Source organism: Neolamprologus multifasciatus, chromosome 23 (genome assembly GCF_963576455.1).
Source record: "Neolamprologus multifasciatus chromosome 23, fNeoMul1.2, whole genome shotgun sequence".
Classification (NCBI taxonomy): Eukaryota; Metazoa; Chordata; class Actinopteri; order Cichliformes; family Cichlidae; genus Neolamprologus; species Neolamprologus multifasciatus.
The window spans coordinates 18,795,454-18,823,246 of NC_140460.1; the positions used below are offsets into that span (position 1 = coordinate 18,795,454).

The 27,793-nt window shown below is 39.8% G+C and overlaps 1 protein-coding gene across 3 annotated transcripts; it reads left to right on the plus strand.

The window, feature by feature from the left end:
• The first annotated feature begins 1,107 nt into the window (after positions 1-1,107).
• Positions 1,108-26,870, plus strand: LOC146491386 (uncharacterized). 3 transcript variants are annotated; one of them, XM_085152841.1, is made up of 11 exons: positions 1,108-2,236; positions 2,653-2,690; positions 15,651-15,724; positions 15,897-15,952; positions 17,937-18,151; positions 18,680-18,951; positions 21,354-21,467; positions 22,050-22,191; positions 23,230-23,319; positions 25,334-25,362; positions 25,866-26,870. In XM_085152841.1, exons 3-11 carry the CDS (start codon positions 15,701-15,703, stop codon positions 26,142-26,144), a joined length of 1,221 nt encoding a protein of 406 aa, XP_085008967.1. In that variant the 5' UTR covers positions 1,108-2,236; positions 2,653-2,690; positions 15,651-15,700; the 3' UTR covers positions 26,145-26,870. The 3 variants fall into 3 exon arrangements, with proteins under 3 accessions (XP_085008967.1, XP_085008966.1, XP_085008968.1); XM_085152840.1 differs by having other exon boundaries at positions 1,108-2,690; XM_085152842.1 differs by lacking the exon at positions 23,230-23,319 and having other exon boundaries at positions 1,108-2,690.
• Positions 26,871-27,793: the final 923 nt, after the last annotated feature.

The window sequence follows — 27,793 nt, forward strand, 5'->3', positions numbered from 1 at the left end:
TCTATATATTTTATATCAGATTAAAACTTTGGGTGTAAGAGTCAGATAATTATTTATTAAAAGCTAGACATTTTAAATGAGAATAAGAAAGAAAAGTATGTCTTTGTGCCCCCTTTTGCCTGTTCATGCCCTATCGGCCCCCCCTGGCTACACTTTGCTAGATCCGCCCCTGCACAGTTACCAGCGGTCAGCTGCTAGAAAAGGATCCTGGTGTAGAAAGTAATATTAAATAAATTCTAACAACAGCATATCAAGCTTAAACGTGCTGCTGTTGTTCAGCCGCTGGTTTCCTCTTTCTGGTGAGAAGTGGGCCAAAAACAAACAAGAGAGACGGACTCGCGACAGAAAAGCCGATCAGCTGATCATTAAGCAGTTTCACGATTGAAGCAGCAGCAGGAGAGGGAGAGAGAGAGGCAGTCGCTCCATATCTCGGTTGTTAAGCTTAACGTGGGAACGCTTTACAAACATTCAGAGATGAACTTACACACTTGCTTTACTTCTCTCTGGGATAACTTCCTCGGAGATGAAATGCTGGTTTGCTAGCAAGGCTACAAATACACACAGCTATATCACGTGATGCATACTGCTGCTACGTGCTACGGTTATGAGCCGAGTTACGCCGTGTAGCAAGTTTTGTGAGGTGCTTTTTTGATATTTAATGGATCGGATTACATTTTTTATTTCTCACCGATATCCGATCCAGTAATTTGTGTCAGTATCGGACCGATACCGATACGTAATATCGGATCGGTCCATCTCTAAACTGTGCATGACTCTTCTCCATGTCACAGCTCAGCATTCACATCACTGCTCCATCATTATTCACAGGAACCAACTTGGACATCGAGGTAGACATCCTGTACCTGAATATGAGGCTTTAACCATTTGCGATACTGGGTGATGTATTCTGTTTCTTAATGTTGTATCTGACCCAGTGTTTTTTTTCTCTGAATAAATTAGGAGAAGGTGTTCCTGTAATGATTATTTATTATTATATTAGTTATTATATAACTATTGTATTTTAGAGGATAGACTCTTGTCAGTGATATGAATTTTTTGGTTTTATTTGGTCCACCAAGTCTGACATTTTTGTCTTTTTTTTTTATTCAATTATTTAAATTTTCAGTTAATTTAAAAAAAAATATGCATTTAAATAAAAGTTTTATTTCTCTCTCGTACCTTTGATTTCAGCGTCCCTCAGGTTGTACCGACAATCTAAAAAGAAAAAAAAGATAATGTGTGTCTAAATGTTGTTTTGACTCAGTGTCTGTGAATAAATCCTTCATTATGTTTAATGTCAGCTCAGCTCTTTTTCACACACATTTCCATGTTCATATGTGAAGCGGTCAGAGTGTAAAGAATGGATGTTGTAGGAGGTGTTTCTGTAGTAAAGAGGGTGAGTGTCTATAGGACTCCAGTAGGGAGGAGCTTCCACTCAGGTGTTCCAGGTGTTGCTGGATGGAGGAGGGAAGCATTATTATGATTGTGATGGCATATGAACGGTGCGTTGTCCTGTTGCAATATTTGACTTTATACTTGGGATTTAAAAGGAAGCTACTAAGAATATGGGAGAAATATGCTCTGTCCTGTTAGTCCCTGTCAGTACTCTTTCTGCTGCATTTTGGATCTACTGAAGGTTTTTCACTTAGTGAATCCTGATAATAAGGAATTACAGCAGTCCAGGCTAGAAGTAGTTTCATAGCCTCACCCTGAGATGAGATGTTTCTAATTATAGTAATATTAAATATTAATGAAATGACAGGAAGCAGTCCTACATATTTGTTTAATATGCACACTGAAGGACACCTCATACTCAACATGGTGTCTAATGAGATGCTTGCTCTGGATGGCATTATGTTATTAACACCGTGAGGAATCTTTAAGATTTTATTTTTGGCCCAAGTATGAAAAATCATATTTTATATTCTGAATTTAGATAACATTTACGAGAAGGAAATTAAATGAAATTCAGTTATTTGTCTTTAAGATATGCCTGCCGTTTAGCTAATGGATTTGTGTATAACTGGGCACCAATGGAAGTGCAATGCAGTGTTTTCTAATAATATATGAGATCAGGGAAGCATGTGTGATGTAAAAAGTATTCTAGTCTGTATTAGTACTTTGTAATGATCAGGGATGTCATCTGTTTTACTTTGTTGTAAAGATTATTTATTGAGTTTATTTTTACCAGGGGGGACCGAACCAGAGATTCAACATATGAATTAATTGGCACAAGGTAATTTAAACCAATGCGAAATGAAATGAGAACAAAATGTTTTTTTTCCAGGCTGTTGTTAGTCCAAGTTTAAAATCTCCTCACATTTCATCTATAACACCACTAATGTGATGAACCACCACTGCTTTGTCACCAGCAAACTTCAGCTGCAGGATGGTGTCTGTCAGCAGTGAGATACACACAAGCAGATTCACTATGTTTGAAAATGATCAATCCAAATCATATGAAAGCTACAAATATGCTCTAAGTGCGATATGCCAAAGCTATAGCATTAACATAAAATAATAAATAACGTAACATATTAAATAACCATGAGAGCATGAAAGTAGTAAAAACACCAGCTGTCACTATACTGATGTTTTTACTCCTGTTTGTCTGTATTTCTGTTGTTTCTTCTTGTACTGTCGAACCAACAGCGTTCAGTTTCTGGTCAGTATTCGCCCAGAGAGGAGAGGTAAGAGGACACACACACCTACACACCTTAGCTATAATGCATGTAGATGGCAATGCAATCTAATTAATTGATGTTCCAGCATTTGTATAGTACCATAACAATAGCATACATAGGAATGTGAGTTTTTAATGAAATGTGAGTTTTTCAGTGAAGGTGATGAATTTTAATGAAATATAATATACTGTCATGGTGAGCTGTGTGGCAGGCAGGGGTTGGACCCAAACAGAGGATTCTACTAAAAATAGGACAAACTAAAAATAAAATACACCAATACTTAATGAAAGAAACAAAGACAAACTAAGGCTAATGATCTTGAACTCGACGAGACTTGACATTGCATGACTGGAGAACCTAGAACTAGACAAACAGAAGAATAAACACGGGGACAGAACTAAACATGCACGAGACACAACAGACTGCACATGGGACGTGGACACAGCGAAAGCCGGGACACAGAACCACAAGGAATACTCAACTAAAGAATATTACAGAATATTAATTCTTTAAAAAAAACATAAACAATGGGTTGCCTGATTCAGGAGCATGACAAGTACATATGAATATAACATCCTAAGTTAGTTAAATAACTGTTAACAGTTCGTAAATCAGTGTTATTCCAACAGTTTGTCTGAAGCAAATTGCTCCAGCTTTATAGACATTAAGGCAGAGTTGTCCAACATAAGGCCAAGGATCCAAAATTGGCCCACAAAAGGCTCTAAGTGTCATGGTCCTGGGTCTGTGACCCTGTCACAGTCCTGGGTCTGTGATGCAGTGTTTTGTCTTTTCAAATCCAAATCCAACTTATTTGTATAGCACATTTAAAATACAGAAAGTTTACCCAAAGTGCTTTACAAGAACAAAACAAGAGATAAAACAAAAGATAAAACCATTCACATTAAAACACTCACATAAAAGCATAAAAAGCATGTCAAATCACACCAGTCTAAACACTATTGAAAAAAGGTGTGTTTTCAAAAGAGACTTAAAAACAGGAAGCGAAGGTGCCTGTCTAATATTTAAAAGCAATGTATTCCAAAGTTTGGGAGCCACAACTGAAAAAGCTCGTTCTCATCTAAGTTTCAGCCTAGTTTTTGGGACAACCAAAAGCAGCTGGTCAGCTGATCTAAGGGCCCGCAAGGTAATATAAGGCTGAAGTACCTCAGAAAGGTATGGAGGAGCAAGACCGTTTAGGCCAAGCCTATTCAAATGGCGGCCCGCGGGCCAAATGCGGCCCAGAAGCAACCTGCGAGTGGCCCTGCCTGTGGTCCTGGCAGAAACACAGAGAAAACGCAAAAAATTAATTAATTAAAAAAAATAAAAAATTCCTACAGCGTAGTGTAGATTGTGAATGCAACACTCCTAGTAGCCTAGCAATATTTAACCCACAATGCACCGTGATGTAAACATATTAAACAATCATCGTAATATATGATGCGACAACAGCATGTCTTTCTCTCTCCAAAAGCGCAAAATTGACAATGAAAACTGTCGGTTTAACTCTGCCTGGACTGACAAATACTTATTCATTTTACCGAGTTTAATAATCTTACAACCGGAGTTGTACTGCCATGGTGGGTCCTGTACAGCCCAAGAGACAGCTGCAATTCAATTCAATTCAATTCAATTCAATTCAATTCAATTTTATTTATATAGCGCCAAATCACAACAAAAGTCGCCTCAAGGAGCTTCATAGATACAGAGAAAAGCCCAACAATCATATGACCCCCTATGAGCAAGCACTTTGGCGACAGTGGGAAGGAAAAACTCCCTTTTAACAGGAAGAAACCTCCGGCAGAACCAGGCTCAGGGAGGGGCAGCCATCTGCTGCGACCGGTTGGGGTGAGAGAAGGAAGACAGGATAAAAGACATGCTGTGGAAGAGAGACAGAGATTAATAACAGATATGATTCAATACAGAGAGGTCTATTAACACAGTGAGTGAGAAAGGTGACTGGAAAGGAAAAACTCAATGCATCATGGGAATCCCCCGGCAGCCTACATCTATTGCAGCATAACTAAGGGAGGATTCAGGGTCACCTGGTCCAGCCCTAACTATATGCTTTAGCAAAAAGGAAAGTTTTAAGCCTAATCTTAAAAGTAGAGATAGTGTCTGTCTCCCGAATCCAAACTGGAAGCTGGTTCCACAGAAGAGGGGCCTGAAAACTGAAGGCTCTCCCTCCCATTCTACTTTTAAATACTCTAGGAACAACAAGTAGGCCTGCAGAGCGGGAGCGAAGTGCTCTAATAGGGTAATATGGTACTACAAGGTCATTAAGATAAGATGGGGCCTGATTATTTAAGACCTTGTATGTGAGGAGCAGGATTTTGAATTCAATTCTGGATTTAACAGGAAGCCAATGAAGGGAAGCCAAAACAGGAGAAATATGCTCTCTCTTTCTAGTCCCTGTCAGTACTCTTGCTGCAGCATTTTGGATTAACTGAAGGCTTTTCAGTGAGTTTTTTGGACATCCTGATAATAATGAATTGCAGTAGTCCAGCCTGGAAGTAATAAATGCATGAACTAGTTTTTCAGCGTCACTCTGAGACAGGATATTTCTAATTTTAGAGATGTTGCGCAAATGGAAGAATGCAGTCTTACATATTTGTTTAATATGTGCGTTGAAGGACATATCCTGGTCAAAAATTACTCCAAGGTTCCTCACAGTGTTACTGGAGGCCAAGGTAATGCCATCCAGAGTAAGAATCTGCTTAGATACCATATTTCTAAGCTTTTCAGCGCCGAGTACAATGACCTCAGTTTTATCTGAGTTAAGAAGCAGAAAGTTAGTGGCCATCCAAGTCTTTATGTCTTTAAGACATTCCTGCAGTTTAACTAATTGGTGTGTGTTATCTGGCTTCATGGACAGATAGAGCTGGGTGTCATCTGCATAGCAGTGAAAATGTATGCTATGTCTTCTAATGATGCTGCCTAGGGGAAGCATGTATAATGTAAACAGAATTGGTCCTAGCACTGAACCCTGTGGAACTCCATAATTAACCTCAGTGTGTGAAGAGGACTCTCCATTTACATGCACAAATTGGAGTCTATTAGATAGATATGATACAAACCACTGCAGTGCAGTACCTGTAATACCTACAGCATGTTCTAATCGCTCTAATAGGATATTATGGTCAACAGTATCGAATGCTGCACTAAGGTCAAGAAGGACAAGCACAGAGATGAGTCCACTGTCAGAGGCCATAAGAAGATCATTTGTAACCTTCACTAAAGCTGTTTCTGTGCTGTGATGAACTCTGAAACCTGACTGAAACTTCAAATAAACCATTCCTCTGCAGATGATCTGTTAGCTGTTTGACAACTACTCTTTCAAGGATTTTTGATATGAAAGGAAGGTTGGAGATTGGCCTATAATTAGCTAAGACTGCTGGGTCTAGAGATGGCTTTTTGAGTAAAGGTTTAACTGCAGCCACCTTGAAGGCCTGTGGTACATAGCCGATTATTAGAGATAGGTTGATCATATATAAGATCGAAGAATTAATCAATGGCAGGACTTCTTTGAGCAGTTTTGTAGGAATGGGGTCTAAAAGACACGTTGATGGTTTGGAGGAAGTAATTATTGAAGTTAACTCAGAAAGATCGATTGGAGAAAAAGAGTCTAACTTAACATCAATGGTACTAAGAGTAGCTGTAGATAATATTACATCTGTGGGATGATTATTGGTAATTTTTTCTCTAATGATAAAAATTTTATTTGTGAAGAAGTTCATGAAGTCATCACTAGTTAACGTTAAAGGGATGGTTGGCTCAAAAGAGCTCTGACTTTTTGTCAGCCTGGCTACAGTGCTGAAGTGAAACCTGGGGTTGTTCTTATTTTCTTCAATCAGTGACGAATAGTAAGCTGTTCTGGCTTTGCGGAGGGCTTTCTTATAAAGCAACAAACTATTTCTCCAGGCTAAATGATGATCCTCTAAATTTGTGACACGCCATTTCCTCTCCAGATTACGAGTCATCTGCTTTAGGGTACGTGTTTGAGAATTATACCACGGGGTCAGGTACAGTGGGGCAAAAAAGTATTTAGTCAGCCACCGATTGTGCAAGTTCCCCCACTTAAAATGATGACAGAGGTCAGTAATTTGCACCAGAGGTACACTTCAACTGTGAGAGACAGAATGTGAAAAAAAATCCATGAATTCACATGGTAGGATTTGTAAAGAATTTATTCGTAAATCAGGGTGGAAAATAAGTATTTGGTCAATAACAAAAATACAACTCAATACTTTGTAACATAACCTTTGTTGGCAATAACAGAAGTCAAACGTTTACTATAGGTCTTTACCAGGTTTGCACACACAGTAGCTGGTATTTTGGCCCATTCCTCCATGCAGATCTTCTCAAGAGCAGTGATGTTTTGGGGCTGTCGCCGAGCAACACGGACTTTCAACTCCCGCCACAGATTTTCTATGGGGTTGAGGTCTGGAGACTGGCTAGGCCACTCCAGGACTTTCAAATGCTTCTTACGGAGCCACTCCTTTGTTGCCCGGGCGGTGTGTTTTGGATCATTGTCATGTTGGAAGACCCAGCCTCGTTTCATCTTCAAAGTTCTCACTGATGGAAGGAGGTTTTGGCTCAAAATCTCACGATACTTGGCCCCATTCATTCTGTCCTTAACACGGATCAGTCGTCCTGTCCCCTTGGCAGAAAAACAGCCCCATAGCATGATGTTTCCACCCCCATGCTTCACAGTAGGTATGGTGTTCTTGGGATGCAACTCAGTATTCTTCTTCCTCCAAACACGACGAGTTGAGTTTATACCAAAAAGTTCTACTTTGGTTTCATCTGACCACATGACATTCTCCCAATCCTCTGCTGTATCATCCATGTGCTCTCTGGCAAACTTCAGACGGGCCTGGACATGCACTGGCTTCAGCAGCGGAACACGTCTGGCACTGCGGGATTTGATTCCCTGCCGTTGTAGTGTGTTACTGATGGTGACCTTTGGTCCCAGCTCTCTGCAGGTCATTCACCAGGTCCCCCCGTGTGGTTCTGGGATCTTTGCTCATCGTTCTCATGATCATTTTGACCCCATGGGATGAGATCTTGCGTGGAGCCCCAGATCGAGGGAGATTATCAGTGGTCTTGTATGTCTTCCATTTTCTGATGATTGCTCCCACAGTAGATTTTTTCACACCAAGCTGCTTGCCTATTGTAGATTCACTCTTCCCAGTCTGGTGCAGGTCTACAATTCTTTTCCTGGTGTCCTTCGAAAGCTCTTTGGTCTTGGCCATGGCGGAGTTTGGAGTCTGACTGGTTGAGGCTGTGGACAGGTGTCTTTTATACAGATGATGAGGTCAAACAGGTGCCATTCATACAGGTAACGAGTGGGGGACAGAAAAGCTTCTTACAGAAGACGTTACAGGTCTGTGAGAGCCAGGGATTTTCCTTGTTTGAGGTGACCAAATACTTATTTTCCACCCTGATTTACGAATAAATTCTTTACAAATCCTACCATGTGAATTCATGGATTTTTTTTTCACATTCTGTCTCTCACAGTTGAAGTGTACCTCTGGTGCAAATTACTGACCTCTGTCATCATTTTAAGTGGGGGAACTTGCACAATCGGTGGCTGACTAAATACTTTTTTGCCCCACTGTACTTCTGATTAGAGACCTTAGTTTTCACTGGAGCTACAGTATCCAGAGTCGTACGTAGTGAGGAGGTGAAATTATTAACAAGATAATCGACCTCTGTTGGGGTAGCGTTCGGATAGCTGCTCTGCTATGTGTTGGTACAGGGCATTGATGATGATAACAGTGGCTGGATTATATTCTTAAACTTAGTTACAGCGCTTTCAGAAAGACATCTACTTTGATAAAGTCCACTCTCCACTGCTGCGTAATCAATTATTGTAAATGTAAATGTTATCAAGAAATGATCAGACAGGAGAGAGTTTTCAGGAAGCACTGTTAAATGTTCAGTTTCTATGCCATATGTTAAAACAAGATCTAGAGTGTGATTAAAGTGGTGGGTGGGTTCTTTTACATTTTGAGAGAAACCAATTGAGTCTAACAACAGATTAAATGCCATGTTGAGGCTGTCATTTTTAGCATCAACATGGATGTTAAAATCACCCACAATAATTATTTTATCTGAGCTCAGAACTAAATTAGATATAAAGTCTGAGAAATCAGACAGAAACTCTGTGTAAGGCCCAGGTGGACGATAGATGATAACAAGTAAGACTGGTTTCTGAGTTTCACAGCTGGGGTGGACAATGTTAAGCATCAGGCTTTCAAATGAATTAAAAGTCTGTCTTGGTCTTTCATTAATTAATAGACTGGTGTGAAAAATTGCTGCCACACCGCCCCCTCGACCTGTGCTTCGAGATTTCTGGTAGTTAGAATGACTCGGGGGTGTTGATTCATTTAAACTAACATAATCATCCTGCTGCAACCAGGTTTCTGTAAGGCAGAGTAAATCAATTTGTTGATCAATTATTAAGTCATGTACTAACAGAGACTTGGAGGAGAGAGACCTAATATTTAATAATCCACATTTCACTGTTTTACTCTTTGGTTCAGATGTGGATACTGTATTATTCTTTCTTTGTAAATGTTTAAGTTGTTTGTTGCTGGTTTTTAGTTTGTTTTTTGTCTTTTTGGAAGCAGACACAGTCTCTATGGAGATGGGTTTTTGGGGGGGTAGCAGGAGGAGGGAAGCTGCAGAGAGGCGTGTAAGACTGCAACTCTGCTTCCTGGTCCCAACTCTGGATAGTCATATTTTGAGGGGTTTAATAAATTTGTCGATATTTCTAGAAATGAGAGCTGCTCCATCCAAAATGGGATGGATGCCATCTCTCCTAACAAGACCAGGTTTCCTCCAGAAGGTTTGCCAATTATCTATGAAGCCCACATCATTTCTGGGACACCACTCAGACAGCCAGCAATTTAAGGAGAACATGCGGCTAAACATGTCACTCCTGGTCTGATTGGGGAGGGGACCAGAGAAAACTACAGAGTCCGACATTGTTTTGGCAAAATTGCACACCGATTCAATATTGATTTTAGTGACCTCTGATTGGCGTAACCGGGTGTCATTACTGCCAACGTGAATTATGATTTTACTGAATTTACGTTTACCCTTAGCCAGCAGTTTTAAATTTCCTTCAATGTCGCCTGCTCTGGCCCCTGGAAGACAATTGACTATGGTTGCCGGTGTCTCTAGCTTCACATGTCTGAGAACAGAATCACCAATTACCAGAGTTTGACCCCCAGCGGGTGTGTCACCGAGTGGGGAAAAACGGTTAGACACATGAACGGGTTGGTGGTGTACCTGGGGCTTCTGTTTAGGACTATGCTTCCTCCTCACCGTTACCCAGCCGCCCTCTTTCCGCAGCTGCTTGGGATCTGCCGGGGAACAGCTAGCGGGGCCTACGCTATCTTCGGCTGCACCAGCTACAGGGGCCTGGCTAGCTAAGGGTGAGTGAAGGGTGCAAAGCCGAGTCTCCAGTTCAGTAATCCTGGCCTCCAGAGCTGCAAATATGCTACATTTGTTACAGATATCATTACTGCTAAAGGAGGCCGAGGAGTAACTAAACATCTGACACAATGAGCAAGAAAGTGCAGAAGGGACAGGTGAAGTAGCCATGGTGCTAACGAGTCGGCTACGAGCTAAGCTAGCGAAACAGTACAGAGACAGTGAGTGAATACTTTGGCTATAAATTAGGTAGTGAGTACACAGAAAGTGTGTGAAGCACGTGAAGATTATACTATGAAAAAAGAATGTATTTAAAAGTTGTTAATTAAACTGCTAAGCAAATAAGCTACTCAGAAACACCACTGTGTTTGAGCAGGAACAGGAAGTGATACTATACCACAGAGCGAGCGAACACCAAGTGACAGCGCCACCGACAGGAGAGTCTACCATTTGCATTTGCCACATTTGCATTTGCAGCATCTTCCCTTCGTGTTTGCTTCTTGGCGAAGAAGAAAAGGCCTTTCACAGATTCTGAAACAGTGAAATACTGCATGCTGGTGGATGCGGTGAAAAGTGATGAAAAAATTAAAGTAAGTGTGACATCTGCTATTAAAAACGTACCCCTGTAGGACAGTTCAAATATTCGTAGAGTTGAAGTTCTGGCGTCAGACGAGTTTGAAATGCTGTTAGATGACCTGAGGAAAACTGATGTAATGTCTATAGCAGGAGATCACAGACAGAACTGATAATGCACAGTTGTGCGTATATGTCCGTTTTTTGGATGGGAAATTGCTCGGCTTGCTACCGTTACAGGGACACACAGCTGGCGAAATAATGTTTGAGAAGATTTAAGCTGTTTTTGAGGAAAATGGTCTGGATATGAAGCGTGTCTGTATACTTGTGACAGATGGGGCTCCATTCATGGCAGGAAAAGTGAGTGGTCAGCGAAATATTTATTTTAATTTGAAAGGGAATTATCAAAATGTTTTTTGTTATTATTATTATTATTTCAAATGTACAAAAAATAGTTTAGTTATAGCTCCCTTTTTTTTTTTAAATGGACCTTTTGGTGTGCATTTGTGAGGTCAACAGATTTACAGGGGAAAAAGGAATAAAACAAATTACTTGTTTTTCAATACAGTTGTGTGGGTTTGAAATTGATCATGATCTGCTGCTTACTGGCTTCAAAAAAATATATCTGGCCCAGATAAATTCCTCGGTTTGAAAATCTGGCCCAACTAACTTCGTAGTTGAATAGCCATGGTTTAGGCATTTATAAGCCAACGTTAGAACTTTGAACTTAATTCTGTGATAAACAGGAAGCCAATGAAAAGAGGTCAAGATAGGTGAGATATGTTCATGCCTGTGTGTACCAGTTAAGAGATAGACAACAGCATTTTAAACAAGCTGAAAAAATAAGAGGGATGCTTGGCTGACTCCAGCATAAAGTGCTTTACAATATTCAAGCTGAGTTGAGATAAAGCATGTATTAGTTTCTCCAAGTCATGCCTTGACAAAACTGACTTAAGCTTTGCTATTTGCATTAACTGGAAAGCTGGAAGCCTTTTTGCAACACAGAACTGATTTGTTTATTAAATTTAAAATCCGAGTCCATAATGACTCCCAGATTTGTGACATACTGTTTGATATATGACACAAGCCAACCATAATTAACAACTGGGTTGCGTGAGGTATTATTAGGCCTGAATATAATTACCTCTGTTTTGCGTTCATTGAAGCTCAAAAGGTTCAGAGCCATCCAAGCCTTGACATCTTTAAGGCAGTTTAAAACGAGTTGGATGGAGCCTGGATTATTAGGTGCTAAAAGCAAGTAAATTTGGCAGTCGTCTGTGCAGTAGTGAAAGGACATTGCATGTTTTCTAAGAATAGAGCCCAAAGGGAGCAAGTACAAAGAAAAAAGAAGAGGACCAAGGATTGAGCCCTGAGGCACCCCACAAGACAGGGGGACTGAGGTGGACAACACATTTTCAACATTAACACTGAATGTTCTGCCACTCAAATAGGAACAAAGCCAAGTACTATTGCTGACCTGATAAACTCAACGTTGTTTACAAAGAAAGTAAGGAATTGATAACATGAGTCAGCAGAGCCTTTCAGGATGGTAGACTGGGGCACATTTAGAATAGACCTGACAGTCTTAAAAAGTATAGGAGGATTATGACAATTTAACGCAATGATCTGAGAAAAATATCTGTTTTTCTCGTTTTTCACTGTATTCTGATAAAATTTCCAACAGTCTTTTACATTTCAAAAGAAACCTGCAATTTGTCTTTCTTCCACTTTCGCTCTGCTCTCCTTCACTGACGCCTGACTGTTCAGGTGGATTCATTTAACCAGGCATGAGGAATACGTTTAGGGCGCCTGTTTTTTAATGGGGCCACAATGTTTAGGGCAGGGGTCGGCAACCTGCGGCTCTTTAGTCCTTTTAGTGCGGCTCTGCGTGGTTTGGAAAATATATATTCGTTTTTTTTAAGTATTTAGCTGAAGTGTATTTTATTTACGTTACTTCTTTTTTTAACTTGTAGTTCTAAATTGGAAGATTATTGTGATATTGAAATATAAATATAAAATTATATTCTATTATTTTTTGATCGCTCAAAATAAGCAGCACTTGCAGAAGCCGGTGTACCCGCTGAAGCGCCGTGCATTTATCGCGACTTTCATCCCCAGGTAGGCCAATTTCGGATCTTCGGATCCACATTATGTCAGCAGCTGTTCTCCACCGTGAACTGTGTTAAAACAAACACCGCTCACGCCTCACAGACGACAGCTGTGAGGCGTGACAGATGATGTGTGACAGATGACAGTCCTGCGTAAAGATGAAAGTGACTTCGCTGTGTGATTCGGGACCATAAGTCTTATTGTAAACATATCACGGCAGACCCGACGATGTTTGCATGAACACGCTTTTCAGCATCTCTTTATTGACCGCTTTTCACACACGGTTGCTGTAGGCACCCAGCCGGCTGTAGCTTTTCAGCTCACAGCCCGACACACACCAACACAACAGCACAGAGAGTACAGACGTTAAATCGGCGAGGCGTGATTGTGAGTGCCGCTCAGGTGCGTCCGCCTCCACTGCAGCGGCGCTGCAGACCACGCCCCGCCACACACATTAACCTGGTAAAATACATATTTAGGCAGAATTTGCAAATATCTATTTTTTTCAGCAGCATAGTGCTTTTTTTTCCAATTATTTGTTAAAAGTGAGGTGAAGGCTCCAAAAGCCCAAAGGCGATATAAGGGTGGAGGCTCACAGCAGTTTTTGTTTGCTGGATCGTTTTAGTTCAGCTTTCCTTTTGTTATATTTCTTTAAGAGTTCAAAATGTGTTAATTACATAAATAAAATGTAATTTTCTCTGTAGCACTTCATGGATTTCATAAGCAACACACCTTAGTTGTTCACACAAAGCATAAAGGTAAAAACAATATATACAGTGTTATCTTCATTTTAGATGTCAAAGTATTTGCGGCTCCCAGTGTTTTCTTTTGCGTGGAAATCGTGTCCAAATGGCTCTTTGGGTGTTAAAGGTTGCAGACCCCTGGTTTAGGGTCTCAGTACAGGTTTCCTGTAACCTCAAAAGCAGCTCCTCTGGGCTGAGCCCAATAGTGATCTCAGGGTCAGTAAAAAATGTTTTCATAAAAGTGTAGGAGAAGAGAGCAGCGGCAGAAGAGCTAAACATACAGCAGCGCCTGCGTGGAGCACAAATTTTAAACTCATGCCCAAGAGAAATGTCAAATAAAACATGTTTGTGATCAGAAAACACTGAATCCCCAATTTATAAATTAACAGGTAAGCCATATGATAACACCAGATCAAGAGTGTGCCCCTGCTTATGTGTATGTTTTACAACTTTTCCTACTAATACAGAAGCGCCATCATTCATACTACACCAAAGTAATAAAGTCATCGATAAAAAAACAAAACAAAATGAGAGAAAGTTCCCGATTTTTTTTTACTGTTTGCTGTGTATTTCTTCTTTCTTTGAAGTAATGAAAACTTATTATATAAGTATATATTGTTTAATCTGGCAATGAATTACCAGTAGACTCGTGAATCATGATTCACAAGCCCAACTGACTCACTGACTCATCCCTGTTGCTGTTAGAAAACTAATTTCATTAGTAGAAATATATCTAGCTTATAATTAAAATTGTGTGGAAAAAAACAACAGCCAGTTTCTTAACAAAAACATTTGTGCTCTGAACTGGAAGAAAAAATCCTCAGTAGAAGCTCACATCAAGACAATAGCTCCTCGGTTCACAGTAGCATCGCTCTGCTAACATGCTAACAGCACATTTGAGTTATTCCCCCCCCTCCTTTACTGTGCTGAATCGTAGTGTAAACGAATCACTCAGGACTCACTCACCCCCTCCCTTCTGCGCTGAATCGTAGCATCAACGAATCAGTCACTCAACCCCTCCTCCCTGGCTCGCAGCATCTTCTTCTTCTTCTTGTTTGGCAACTAGTGTTAAGGAGCATTACCGCCCCCTGGCTCACAGCTCAGTGGACATTTAGATGAGAAAATATATATTTGACACATTTGAGGAAAATACTAATAAATAAAAATAAAAATAAATAAAATAAATGTTCCCTTTAGAAATCTTTTTTTTTCTTTTTTGCTCTATAAAAATAGTTGTTTTTCTTTTTCAATCACTCATCTTAGCAGTAGGATTTACATGAAAAGAGAAACAAATTAAGTTTGAGTGAAAATGTACATTTTTTTTGCACTCTCTGGTCAACTGACTCAGTGACTCAAATGACTCAAAAAACCCGATTCAGTAAAAAGAATCGAATTTACCATCACTTATTACCAGAACTCTTTCTAGAATTTTACACGTTTCTCATGTCGTTTCACTGGTCTGGCCCAATTAATGTCAAAGTCGCTTGTATGCTGCCCATGGTGTGAAATGAGTTTGACATACCTGCATTATGGGCTTGCTCTATTCAAATACAATCCAATAGAGCCATCTAGTGGCCACACAGGTCAATAGCAGGATAGACATGGCGTTCACGCGCCTCCACAAACAAAGTAATTAAGCTAGCCGCTAGTTATGCACCTTATATAAACATCACATGGAGGTCATAATAAACTGGTAAAGACTATTCAAAGTCTGCACTTCAAGAAATTGGGCCAAATTACACATAGGAAAGTGTCGTGATTAATTACCATGAGGAGAACAAAAACACCCTGAAGTCCATATCACACTACAATCGCCATACTTGCAAATATTGAAATATTCATGAGAAGGGTGCACGATCAAGAACTATACTGGTAAATGAATAAATCACATTTCTCTGCTACAGTCCACTTCAGCATCCCCTCAGGCACTGGCACAGCTATATGACTATACAGAAAATTATTCTGACCCTGAAACAATTGTGATCAAACAATGAACCTGGTATCAAAATATTGATCCAATTTAGATCCCGAATATGCTTTAACTTTAGTGAGCGAATTCCAGTGAATATATGATAATAGGTTCTTCATATTCTTATATTAGGTGACTCAGACGCCATTGTGAGGAGAAAAAATCGAAACTACTCTGAGCTGATGGTCCAAAAAGATTCTCAGCAGGTACCTTAAATCAAATTGCTTAAATATCTGCTGTAACAGAGTGAATCTTCAAATCTTGGTTTCAGAATTTTTATTGTTCTGAATCCAAGACCGCACACACTTTGAACTTTTCCACATTTTGGTACATTACCACCAAAACGTCAGTGTATTTTATCGGGATTTTATGTTCCAGCTCACATCCATCTTTGAACCTGAAGTGGAAACTGAATCTGGAAACATTTCCTACAGGTAATCATTCTGCATAAAAATTTCTATTACATTATTTTGACAGCTACAAGTAATAGTCTTCCAAATTGACTACAATACTTAGAAATACAACTTTCATGCTATATGACACTGCTGGAGCTCATCAGGTCTCAGCTTGTGTCCAAATGGTGAGGTAGTCTCTCCGGACCCCACAGTTATCTGCTGGGGGTTCTCTGCTTTTTTTAATGAGGGATTCATGACCAGTCCCATGAGATGTCGTGTAAAACACCTTTAGAGTATAAAATTCAATTTTAAAATGCTCAATTAATGAGAAGTAAAAGGTGGTGAAAGGAGTAGTAGCCAGAAAAAAGATACAGCTCTTTTACACGGACATTTTCATTATAAAACTGTTCCAGACAGCAGTGTTGTAGACAGCATTTGTAAGCACTGCAAGGTTGAGTTTTCTTTTCACCGGAGTGCTTCAAACCTGAAATATCACTTTAATGCTTTACACACTACTGATGCCAGAAAACCACCCACCCAAACAAGCAGTGGCAGGAGTTTTCGAAAGACTATGTTAGATGCAGCATGTGGGAGCAGTATAGCAAGACAGCAGGACAAGCTAACATTCATCGTAGTGAAGTGGATATCTACAAACTGCCGGCTGATTAGGCTCATTCCAATCACCATCTGCACCTGTTGGCAAATGGCTTGCCTGCATATAAGACCAGTGTTCTCAATGAGTCTATGCCAGATCTTCTACTAACCTGTGTTAGTGTGAGGCCAGTTAGTGTGTTAGTGTGTTCTTGAGCATCATATCTCAAATATTGAAGGCACGATTACACTGTGACAAGCTGATATTCCTGGGCTTGAGACATATTTTCTCGTGATAACCTCCCCAAAGTGTGCAGCTGTGCAGTCCAGTTAAAAATGTACTGAATTTCATTTTTTGCTTTGGCTTGGATCATCCTCCCAGTCTCTTTTTTAAAATCAGGTCCAACACCCCTTGCAGCTTTTTGCTGAACAGTAACTCAAAGGTTCTCAAGGTTCCACCTTCTGCACTGCAAACAACAGAGAGTCTAACCAGTAACTGCAATTGCACTGATCCTTGTGAATAAACTTACACATCACAGATTTCAAAGTCTTATTCAGCTGCTCCACCATCCAGTCTGTCTGATGGTGGTAGATGCATTTCCAGACAGATTTAATGCCCAGTAATTTGTACAGCTGTTTTAGTGTGCGAGACACCAAAAATGTGCCCTGGTCAGTCAGGTCCTCTTTCAGGATGCCAACTTCGGAGATGGCCTGAGTGCCTGTGACTGTGCAACAGTGGTGCACAGCTGCACTGCTTCAGGACAGTAAAGCAGCAACGCTGATCATTTTATTAAAGATAAAAGAATTTGGACAGTTTTTAACTCTCAGTGACGCCGCAGTGTTGATTTGACTTTGGGACGTGAAGCGGATGGATTTTTGGACCCAGATTGCTCCGCAAGGCTCCTGACTACAGTAGCTGTAATGCGCCGACAATCCATCAAGCAGTGCAGCTTTGTAGCTTACCAAAGTCTTACTTAAAACATTTTTTTGACAGATTTTTGAGTGCTGTGTACCACATAAAATCAATTCGAGGTCAGTAAGCACAACCAGAATTCATACATAAGGCGCACCGGATTACAAGCTGCACTATCGATTTTTGTGAAAATGTAAGCATTTCAAGTGCACCTTATATTCCAGAAAATACAGTATAATAAGTTCATAATATACTACTTTTGAATTCATTATTGAATGTTGCTTTGACAATGCAGTTAATCACAAAGAATCATGAGATTAATCACTATTTGAAAATGTAAATGCTGCCCAGCACTAATATCTAGAAATGTCTAAACCTCTAAAGTTGCATTGATTTATTCAAATAGCCAGTGCAGCAACAGTAGATAGAACATCTCCTGACTGTGTGCTACAGTATGGACTTTATTTTACTTCCATGCATCTATTTCCCTCTTCTTTCTTCATTTCTTTTTCCCCACAGATTCAAGTGTCCTGGTTCGGGTCTCTTCCAGTGTTCTCTGACTGGACTGGTGTTTGACATGACTCAGGAGGTGGAAGTTCTGTACAGGATTATCCAGTGGGATCAGAGTATCCTCCAATCAACTGGAAAGACAGCAGCAGGACCACTGTTTGAGATAAAGGGCTGTGAGGATGCAATTCGTCAACTCCACTTCCCACACTGTGAAACAGATGAAGGTGAACAAATTACTGTACTGACTGCAAAGTTCCACTCTGAAGAGCTTTTATTTTCAAAGGTCATGGTTGCAGACTTGGGAACAGAAAAACAACAAAACACTGTTACAGCAGTGCTTATTCTGAAATTGATCCACAATTAAAAGCTGTTTCTTTTTAAGAACCGCATACTTTTCCAAACCTTTTGACATGTGCCGTTGCCATCAAATTGAAAATGAGCCAATCTTTTTCATGAAACAGTAAAATGTCTAAGCATTTGAGATGTTTTGTAGCTCTAGAGTATGGAACCCCGCAAGGGGCAAAACCTTTGCGAGTTCATCTTCATTTATTTTCCCTCCAGTGTCCCTTGCGGGGCTCCGTACTGGAGATCTGGGTTTGTATTTTTTGTTGAATAAAATTATCCAACTGAGAAAAAAATCTAACCTAGCAACACATAAAGCCAATTATTGTTCAAATTATAGACAGTTGTGCTTAGCCATTTCCTCAGAATTGGATTGGAGCAAGTGACAAAAACTGTCTCTGTTTTCACAGCTGTGCTCTCTGATGACTCGCTGTCTGTCATCAACTTCTTCGATGATGGATTTAGCGTCCTACAGCCACTGAAGATCACAGATACTCATGTGATTGTAGAAGTCTCCCACCTCTCTGCCTTTGGGCTTATCTGGGATTTCGTAAAGAGGTTTTTGACCATAAAGAATCCAGTTAAGGGCCAAGTTTTACTGTTTGTCAGAGCAACACCGATGGGAGCACAGACACAAAACCTTGATGTTTTTCTCCTGCCATGCAACGTCCCTCTGCACGAGGTAAAGTTGGATCAAATGCTATATCTTCATCGCTTTCAATACTTTAGTGGAAGCTAAATATAATGTCAAAACAAAAGTGCTTTTATTAATGGGTATGAATGAGGTTAGGTGTATAAAGTGCTTTGTGTGTCAAGTTAAAAGTGAGATATAAAAACCAGTCTGTTTACCTTCTTTTTTTCCTGAGGTGTATGAAGGAAGTTGAACACAGCTAAGCTTTCATTATGTTAGGTGGCTGAGCAAAACCCCCAACGCCAGCTGGAGATGACGAGTATCACGCATCTTTCTGTGTTCAGCTGCACTTTGTTTTATGCTGTTCACATGTTCACATTTCATTTGTCTTCAGACTCTTTTTCATACACAATGATTTTGGGAGTCGTCTACTCCAGTATACCTTGAGATTGTGATGTTACAATTGGCATCCACTAGGAGAGCATTGTTCAAGCAAATATTTGACTGGAATGGAAGCCCCTGTCTATGGCATTATTTTTGTGCCTCTATTCTAAGCACACGCAAATAATTTTTGCAAGTACAAATTTTGCATTTTGAGGAATGAATGAATGAATGAATGAATGCTTTATTGGCCATATGCAGGTTGCCCCGCAGAGGAATAGGACCCCCTCCGACTTACCCCCCTCCAAAGAAATTGTGAGTGAAAAAAAAATTCATTGCTGCGTTCAAAAAATGTATTTCAGTGTTTGCTTTTATCCATAACACATACAATAACAGACCCTCTCGCCCAGTCACAGACTTGGATGCAACAATTCTGATTGGCTGTTTTGGTCTCCAATCAGCTCGCTAGCTAGTGCATTCCAGGAACACTGTCCTAAGTATAGCTAAATCCAGTGGAGAATTAAACCAACAATGGTCCTAAAAATTATATATTTTAAAATAAAATAATTAATAATACTAACCAAAAATGGATTTAGCTACAACCAAAACAGCCAATAAATTTTTGCATCCAAGACTGTAATTGGTTGGATTTGTGGCACATTTATAACAATGTACAGAAAGAGTTGTGCGTGCAGGGAGCAGAGATGTTGAGAGTGGGAGCGACACACTGAGAGCAGGTCTGCAGATGTCTGTGAGCACACAGAGCAGAGATCTGAGCAAGAGCAAATGCCAACAACTGACCGAAAGGGGCTGTGTGTGTATATGGTTAATAGCAAACACTGAAATACATTTCTTATACGCAGCAAATAATTTTTTTCACTCAAATTAAACTTTCCTTTGCTCAAAATAATTTTCTTCTCAAAATGTAACATTTGTATTTGCAAAAATTATTTACGTGTGCTCAGAATAGAGGCACAAAATAACGTCATACTCAGCAGAATGGTTGAGATGTTTGTGCATTTCAAACTTGCAAGAAAATTTTGTACTAAACTCTATTTAGTAATTATACTAATCACTAAAATGTACTTTGTGTGCATACACACTTATGAGATGTAAAATTGTAATGAAATGCAAAACTGAATTTTTTTTAAAATTTTTTTAAAAACCCTAGTTGTTTTAGATACACCGCCTGGTGCCCCTGGACCAGGGGTGGGCAATCTTAGTCCACGAGGGCCGGTCTCCCAGCAGGTTTTAGATCTCACCTTGGGTCAACACACCTGAATCACATGATTAGTTCGTTACCAGGCCTCTGGAGAACTTCAGGACATGTTGAGGAGCTAATTTAGCCATTTAAATCAGCTGTGTTGGTTCGAGGACACATCTAAAACCTGCAGGGACACCGGCCCTCATGGACTGAGATTGCCCACCCCTGCCCTGGACACATCATCAATGATGTAACCTGGGCTCATAAGTGGTTCCGGGTCTTTCAACAATCAGGCCCCTTCTCCCAGGTGACCCAGCTAAGGTTGATCAAGCCCCAGCTTGTGTCCAGGTAGCTCTACCCTACATGCCACTCCTCTCTTCTTTTGATCCACAACCACCTCGATGCCACTTCTGCTGCGTTGGTGGCCAACTTGATGGCACTTTGCTGGGATCACCCTTCGCACAGGGCTTTTGAACAGCAGCTTAGAATGTGCTCCAAGGTTCCTCTCTTCTGACACCTGGTGTCTCCACCGTCCCCCATAGTTTAACATGAAATTTAAAAAAAAAAACAGTACAAAATGGTGAGAAAATAATTTGGGGAATCTGAGCATCCGTAGGTCAGTAAATAAAGAAAGAGACCATTCTTTCCAGTTATATCACTGAGCACACTCACAGAGCTGTTTATTTTCAAAGGTTATGGTTGTGTATTAGAGCTCAGAAACTTTCAAATGGAATCATTTAAACATTAAAAATATTTTATTTTTGTTCTTTTATTCTTGTGATGTTGAAAGTGATCTGATTTCTGATGTGTCACTTGGCCTCTACTGAAAATTAAACCTCTAAATAAAATGTTCTGGTGTCTCCTTAAGGTGAAAGCACAGCATCCACACTCTGTTTACGTCCCGGTGCCTTCCAACTGTAAACTCATCAAAAATGAGACTTACACTGTTCTCTGTCCAACAGCCAGGAAAATCCAACCCAAGGTAAATATTGTACAAGAAAAATGACTAATGCTACCTGTACTACTATAGAGAACAGAATACCAGTTCTTCCTGGAGGATGTTGAATTCAAATATAAACAGAGACGGGAGGCATTTTAATAGCTTTGTTTTTCATACCCATCTGATACAGAAAGAGAAATAAGAGAACACTGAATTCTCTCTTTAGCAATAAAACATAAAGCTCTGTAGGTTGAGCTGCTAAACATGACAAAATATATCAACCATCAAGAAGAATCAAACTGCTGTGTTTGAAAAAATCTGACATCCTTAAACTCCAAAACAGTTTTGCTGTAGACTGATATGCTGAATGAAAGTCATTTTCTAGTGTTAAGCTAAATTTGATGCAAGTACTAGAAGACATTTTACTGGCCTATTAGTTAATTAACCCACAAACAGAGTAAGGGATCATGTAGAACTGTCACCTGTTCAAAATGGACACGCATATACTGAGTAGGAACCATGACTGATATAGAGGCCCCTGGTGATCCACTGTGAATGATAACCTTGCTAAAGCTTAATAAACGTGCCATGGATAAAGGCATTGACCTCGATTCTTGTTTTCAGAAAGCTGAATTTGACATGGAGTTTGGACCAAACTACTATGCAACATTTGAGATCCGTTTTAATGTAAACACAGAAGAAGTCACTGTAACAGTTCAAGACCAAACCAATGAAGAAGTCTGGGAGCATGACATTGATATGGCAGGTAAAGGCTTCATCCTGCAGCAACATCATTTTGTCTCAGTGTCCAATACTGTAGAAATAAAAAGAAGACTCCTCGTATTTCTCTGTGGCTCTTCATGAAAAATGGAAATGACAGGACGATTGGAGTGGCAGGATGGTCACTCAGCTACACCAATTGAACTAAAATTAATACTGAATCAGTGTTAATGTTGCCAAAACAATATTGAAATGTAGTTTCCTCTGGTACCCTCCCCAGTTGGATCAGGAGTAACATATTGAGCCACTCCTTAAATCCATGGCTGTCTTAGTGATGTCCAGAAAATGATCTGGGAAACTTTCTAGGGAAAGCCTGGTGATATCAGGAGAGACGGCATCCATTAAACTTGGAGTAGAGAAGCTCTCATTGATAGGAATTTTGCCAAATTTATTAAACCCCCAAGACATGACAATTCAGAGCTGTAACCAGGAGGCAGATTTTTGTTTTAGATTACGTATTAATGTAGCGATAATTAAACCATTACCTAAAAAGGTTTAATTTGACACAGGTGTCTAAATAATTATACATGATGAGTTTCAAAACGTATGAGTGTACAGTGTTAGTGACAGTTATTTAAGAATAGGCTTAAAACTTTAATTTTTGATAAAGCTCCTTTAGTTTTCACTGTAACTAAGAGATCCATTGATGCTCTGAGCTTTTCTTATTTACTCACCTCACTATGTGTTTATTCGCCAACTCTGCATTTAATCAAGAATCGCCAATTAACCTAACCTTACTAACTACGCTTTTGGACGTTGGGGGAAGCTGGAGTCCCCGGAGAGAACCCACACAAACATGGGGCGAATATGCAAACTTCACACCAAAAGGCCTCGGCCAAGTGGTGGAAACAAACTCAGGCTGTGAGACAACAGTGGTAATGACCACACCAACATGCTTTAATATCTGTCTCTTTTCCACAGTGTGTCTTTTGTCCTGTCTTCCTCCCCTCACCCCTACTAATCTTTGTTCACTCTTCTTATCAGGCCCACCCTAATTGTCTTCACCTGTCTTAATCACTTTCAGCTGTGTCTCCTTCTCCACCTGTCTCCTGTAGCAGTTGTCAGACGCTTCACCAGAAGAGTGTACCGCAAAGCAGGATGTTGCCTCATCCAGGTAACTTCGGGGTTGTCCATAGGTTGTCTGTACTATGGAGGTAGTTTGCATCTTATCAGGGTAAATATCCACGGTAACTCGTTTTGTGAGCCTAACCAGCTCTGGAGCAGGTTTGGTTTCAAATAAGAAGTCAGCAGATATAAAATCAATGCTTACTGACCAATCAGTTTTCCAGAAAGTAACATCACCGTTCCTGGAGGATTTCTAAGACCCCTGCTGGGAGAGTACCAGGGTTGAAAGTTCTTCCATTGCATCTAAAGTCTTTTTGTTTTCCTGATTTTTAGATGCAACTTTATTCAAAGTCAAAGTAAACTTTGTGATCTCTCCCATATACAGTACAGTATGCATAGAGATGAGATCATGAGGTTCCAGTTTAATTCAGTGCAAAAGATGAACATAAATATAAGAAGTTTTATTTATTATTCACTGATTTATACTTTTTTTTTCTTTTTTGCAGCAAATGATTTTCCAACAATGTTATCATTCTATAAGCACTTTTGTCTGATCTTAAGACAGGACACATACACTGCAGTTGTTAACATCATATCAAAGCTGCATGTGTCAAAGTCTGTCTGGCAGACCGTGGGAAGTGGGGAATGAGGACCCAGATGCAGGACTCTTAATGATGAGCAGTGTGTTTATTTACAGTGATGTAAACAGTTCACACAAAAAAACCCTGTGCTCTTCTTCCCAATTGCCTCACGTTCTCTGCTCCCGTGTGTCTGCACTCCCAGTGCTTGCTGCTCTCGGGCTTCCCACGCTCCTCCTGGGGTAAACAATAGACTGTGGGCATACACTAACTTAGACTTTGCTCTCAAGACACTGACATGGAGTCTCTCACAATCGTCCCACACCGGTGGGAGTTCCATCACACTCTTAAATAGCTCCCCTGATGAGCCTGATCAGCGGCAGGTGTGTGGCATGGTCTTCAGGTGTGGCCAGCCCCCTAGCAGGGCCACACCCACCAGGCCTGCAGGTGACTGTTACCCAGCCTACAGGAAACAGCTGCACACACTACTCTCTCATCCTTAAATAAATATGAGTCTGCAGCTGAGATAATACAAAATAAAACTCACAGGATCAGGTTAAGTTCAGAGTTTTGGGTGTGCTCCATAAAGAGAGTCAACTGTGAGTCAGTTACCACGGTAACAGTCTCTGTGACCTAAACCTGCTCGTTTGCAGGTTTCCCTCTGACTACTCTCCTCCTGCTACACCTGAACCAGCTGACTGACACTTATAAAATCCTATAGCAGAGCAGATTAATTTACATTATTTTAAACTTTTTAAAAAAACATTGAAATCCCAGTTATATCATAGTTTGCTATTTTTTATATTTATTTACCATGAGTCGATTTACAATCAATTCTAAATATAAAAGGATGGACACAGTGACTACATTGCAGTTTTTAATATCAATATCTAAAAAAAAACTGTGGACAGTAATGATCTGTTATGATCATCACACTGAAAACAGTTTTATATTTGACTGTAACTGACCACGAGGTTAGTTTCATAATCATTAACATGTCAGTGTTCAGTGATCAGTGGACCTTGATTATGTCAAATAACATTTTATGAGGTACAGTGTTTGAAATTCAAGTCTGAACCAATAGTACATAATAGGACATCCATGTAGTTGTAAAAGCACGATAATATATTAAGTAATCCGAGGTATTCAGAATACGTTACTCTCATTGAGTAACGTAATGGAATACATTACAAAATACATTTGAGGCATGTATTATGTAATCTGTAGTGGAATACATTTTAAAAGTAACCTTCCCAACACTGCCCACACATACCAATCATACGAACCACATCAGAAAGTGTGATCTGAAACTGTCCTTGGTCCACTGCCTGTTACAATAAATTTGCACAATTCAAAACTTAAAAAGCAAAAACACAAACAAAAAAGTCTGTAAGATTCCATTTCGACTCTTTTCCGTTTTACAGCAGCAAAAATATATTTCAGGACTTGTAAATTTTTGTATTGTCTTTTCCTTTTTTATTTCAGGTTCTCCAGAGGTGAGTGTCGCACCAAAGGTGAGTTTTAAGCTCTGTTAGCCTGCCCACTGTTGCTGCTCTTCTGTGTGTTGATTTGATTTTTTACCCTGGCTCCACCGTTATTGTTGTTTCTGTGTTTGCAGTGTCATATCTGTTGACCTAAGAATATTTCCATGCTTCAAAGTAATAATTACTGTGGATGGAAATAATAGATGGAATAATGTTTTTATTGCAAAAGTGGTCATGAATTAGACCCAGTAATCAGGTCAAGACTGCAGAACAGTGGGAAAGCTAATCAGTGGCAAGAACGAGTCAAGGAGCTGGACTCCTGCGGCAATGAACAGCCAGGACGAGTGACATGCTTCCTCCTTGCTCTAGATACTGGAAATTAGGAAAAGGCCAACACAGATCAATTACAAATAACATCTTTTTGTGGATGATGGGATGAAGTCCCGTCTGAACTGTTACAAAGTTACATTAACATAATATTGCCTAAATATAAGTAACATGGAAAACAACTAACACTAAACTCTGATTTTTAGCTGAAAGTTTCAACTGAGCTTCTCGAGATCCTGAATGATTTAGATGATGGGGACTTTGACACCTTTAAGTGGCACCTCAAGTCTGAGCTGTGGAAAAACATCAAGCCCATCCAAGAAAACAAGCTTACGAAGGCAGAGCGGCATGCAATGGTGGATCTCATGGTGCAGAAGTATGAGATAAGTGGAGCTGTAGAAGTGATGGAGAGCGTTTTATTGAAGATCAGCAGGAATGACCTGGTGGAAAAGTTAAGACTCTTAACTGTGGATACACCAATCTGACATTTAGATCAGATATTGTCCAAATCCTGACTAGAATATCTGAATTTAATATTGGTAACAAAACAAATTTAAGACCAGTCCATTCAGTTAAATCCTGTTCAGGCATTTATTGGACAGATGGTAAGATAATGTGTTCTGGCTCTTAATTTTGTTTAATTTTTACTGTGTGCAGAGAGAGGTGCACTCAGTGACATCTGTCTGTCAAATTAGCTTTGTTTTGTTTGTGTGCACAGTACTGAGAAAATAGTCACAGTACTGTGTTCCTGTAATTAACACAGATGAATAAACCCCATCATGTGCCTGCAAAACTCTCTCAGTCAGTTCAATTTATTAAAGAAGCCAAATGAGAGGCTAATGTGTACTTATTTTAAAAAACGAGAGATCTTATTTATGTAATCATAGACTGAAACATAAACCTGCCTCACCACTGCTGCTTTCAATAGATCACATTCCTGAAGAAACAGGAATATTGGACAAATTAGCAGCTATCTTTAAAAAATAGATAGAACCCGTTTTAGCCAGTAACCAGGTTTCTGTAAGATAAAATTAAGTCATATCTTGGTCAACTATTAAAGCATGTACTAAGAGGCTTTGAAGAGTGAAACGTAACTGTTGAAGAATCCACATTTAACTGTTTCTTTTGTCTTTGATTCAGTTGAGGATACCTCAATAAATATTCTTTCTTTGTAATTTTGTTTGCTGAAATTATTTTTTACTGACCTCTGATTGATGTAGACAGGTGTCATTACTGGTGAATTATTTATTTACTAAATCTATGTTTATCTTTAGCAGTTTCAGAATTTATTTAATGTCAGCTGCTCTGGTCCCTGGAAGACAATGGACAATAGCTGATGTATTGTCTTGCTTTCCATTTTCTCAGAATAGAGTCGCCAATAACCAGAGTTTGTTTCTTCCTCGTAGATGTTTCACCAACTGGGAAAAAGCTCTTTGAAACGTGAACAGACTGGTAGTGTGTCAGCACAGAGGCTTCTATTTAGGGCTACACTGCACCCATATCCTCATCCTCATCCAGCCAGCCTGAGTTCCTGGATGCTCAGGAGTTTCTACTGGGGACTAGTTAATGTTAACTAAGCTACCTTTGCTTACAGTGACTACAGGATATTGACTACATACAGGACTTTCGAGGGTGGGGAACTAGGTCTCTAATTCACTTAGTCTTTCCGCCACAGCTACAAACAGCCCACATTTATTACAAGTATCTTAATTGTTAAAGGAGGCCTAAGTACACCCTCTGTTGTGTTAACAATTTGGCGTAAAATGCTTGTAAATTCAATAGAAATCTAGTAATAGAAGTCATAAAGTCCATGCTTGTGGTAGTATTAATAGCAGTAGTAGCAGGATCGTGAGTAGTTCTAGGTAGTCCGAAGACATGCAATTAGTGGGGTTAGGTTAATTGGTGCCATAGGTGTGAATGTAAATGCAAACGTCTGTCTGTCTCTCTGGCTACGTCCACACTAATGCATTTTTGTTTGAAAACGAATCGTTTTCTCTCCGTTTTGGCCTCCCGTCCACACTGAGACTACGTTTGAAAACGCTCTAGAAAATACATAGATTTGAAAACGGTGCTTTCGCGTCACAGTATGGACCGTGAAAACTGAGACTTTCTAAAACGATGACGCATGTTAGTC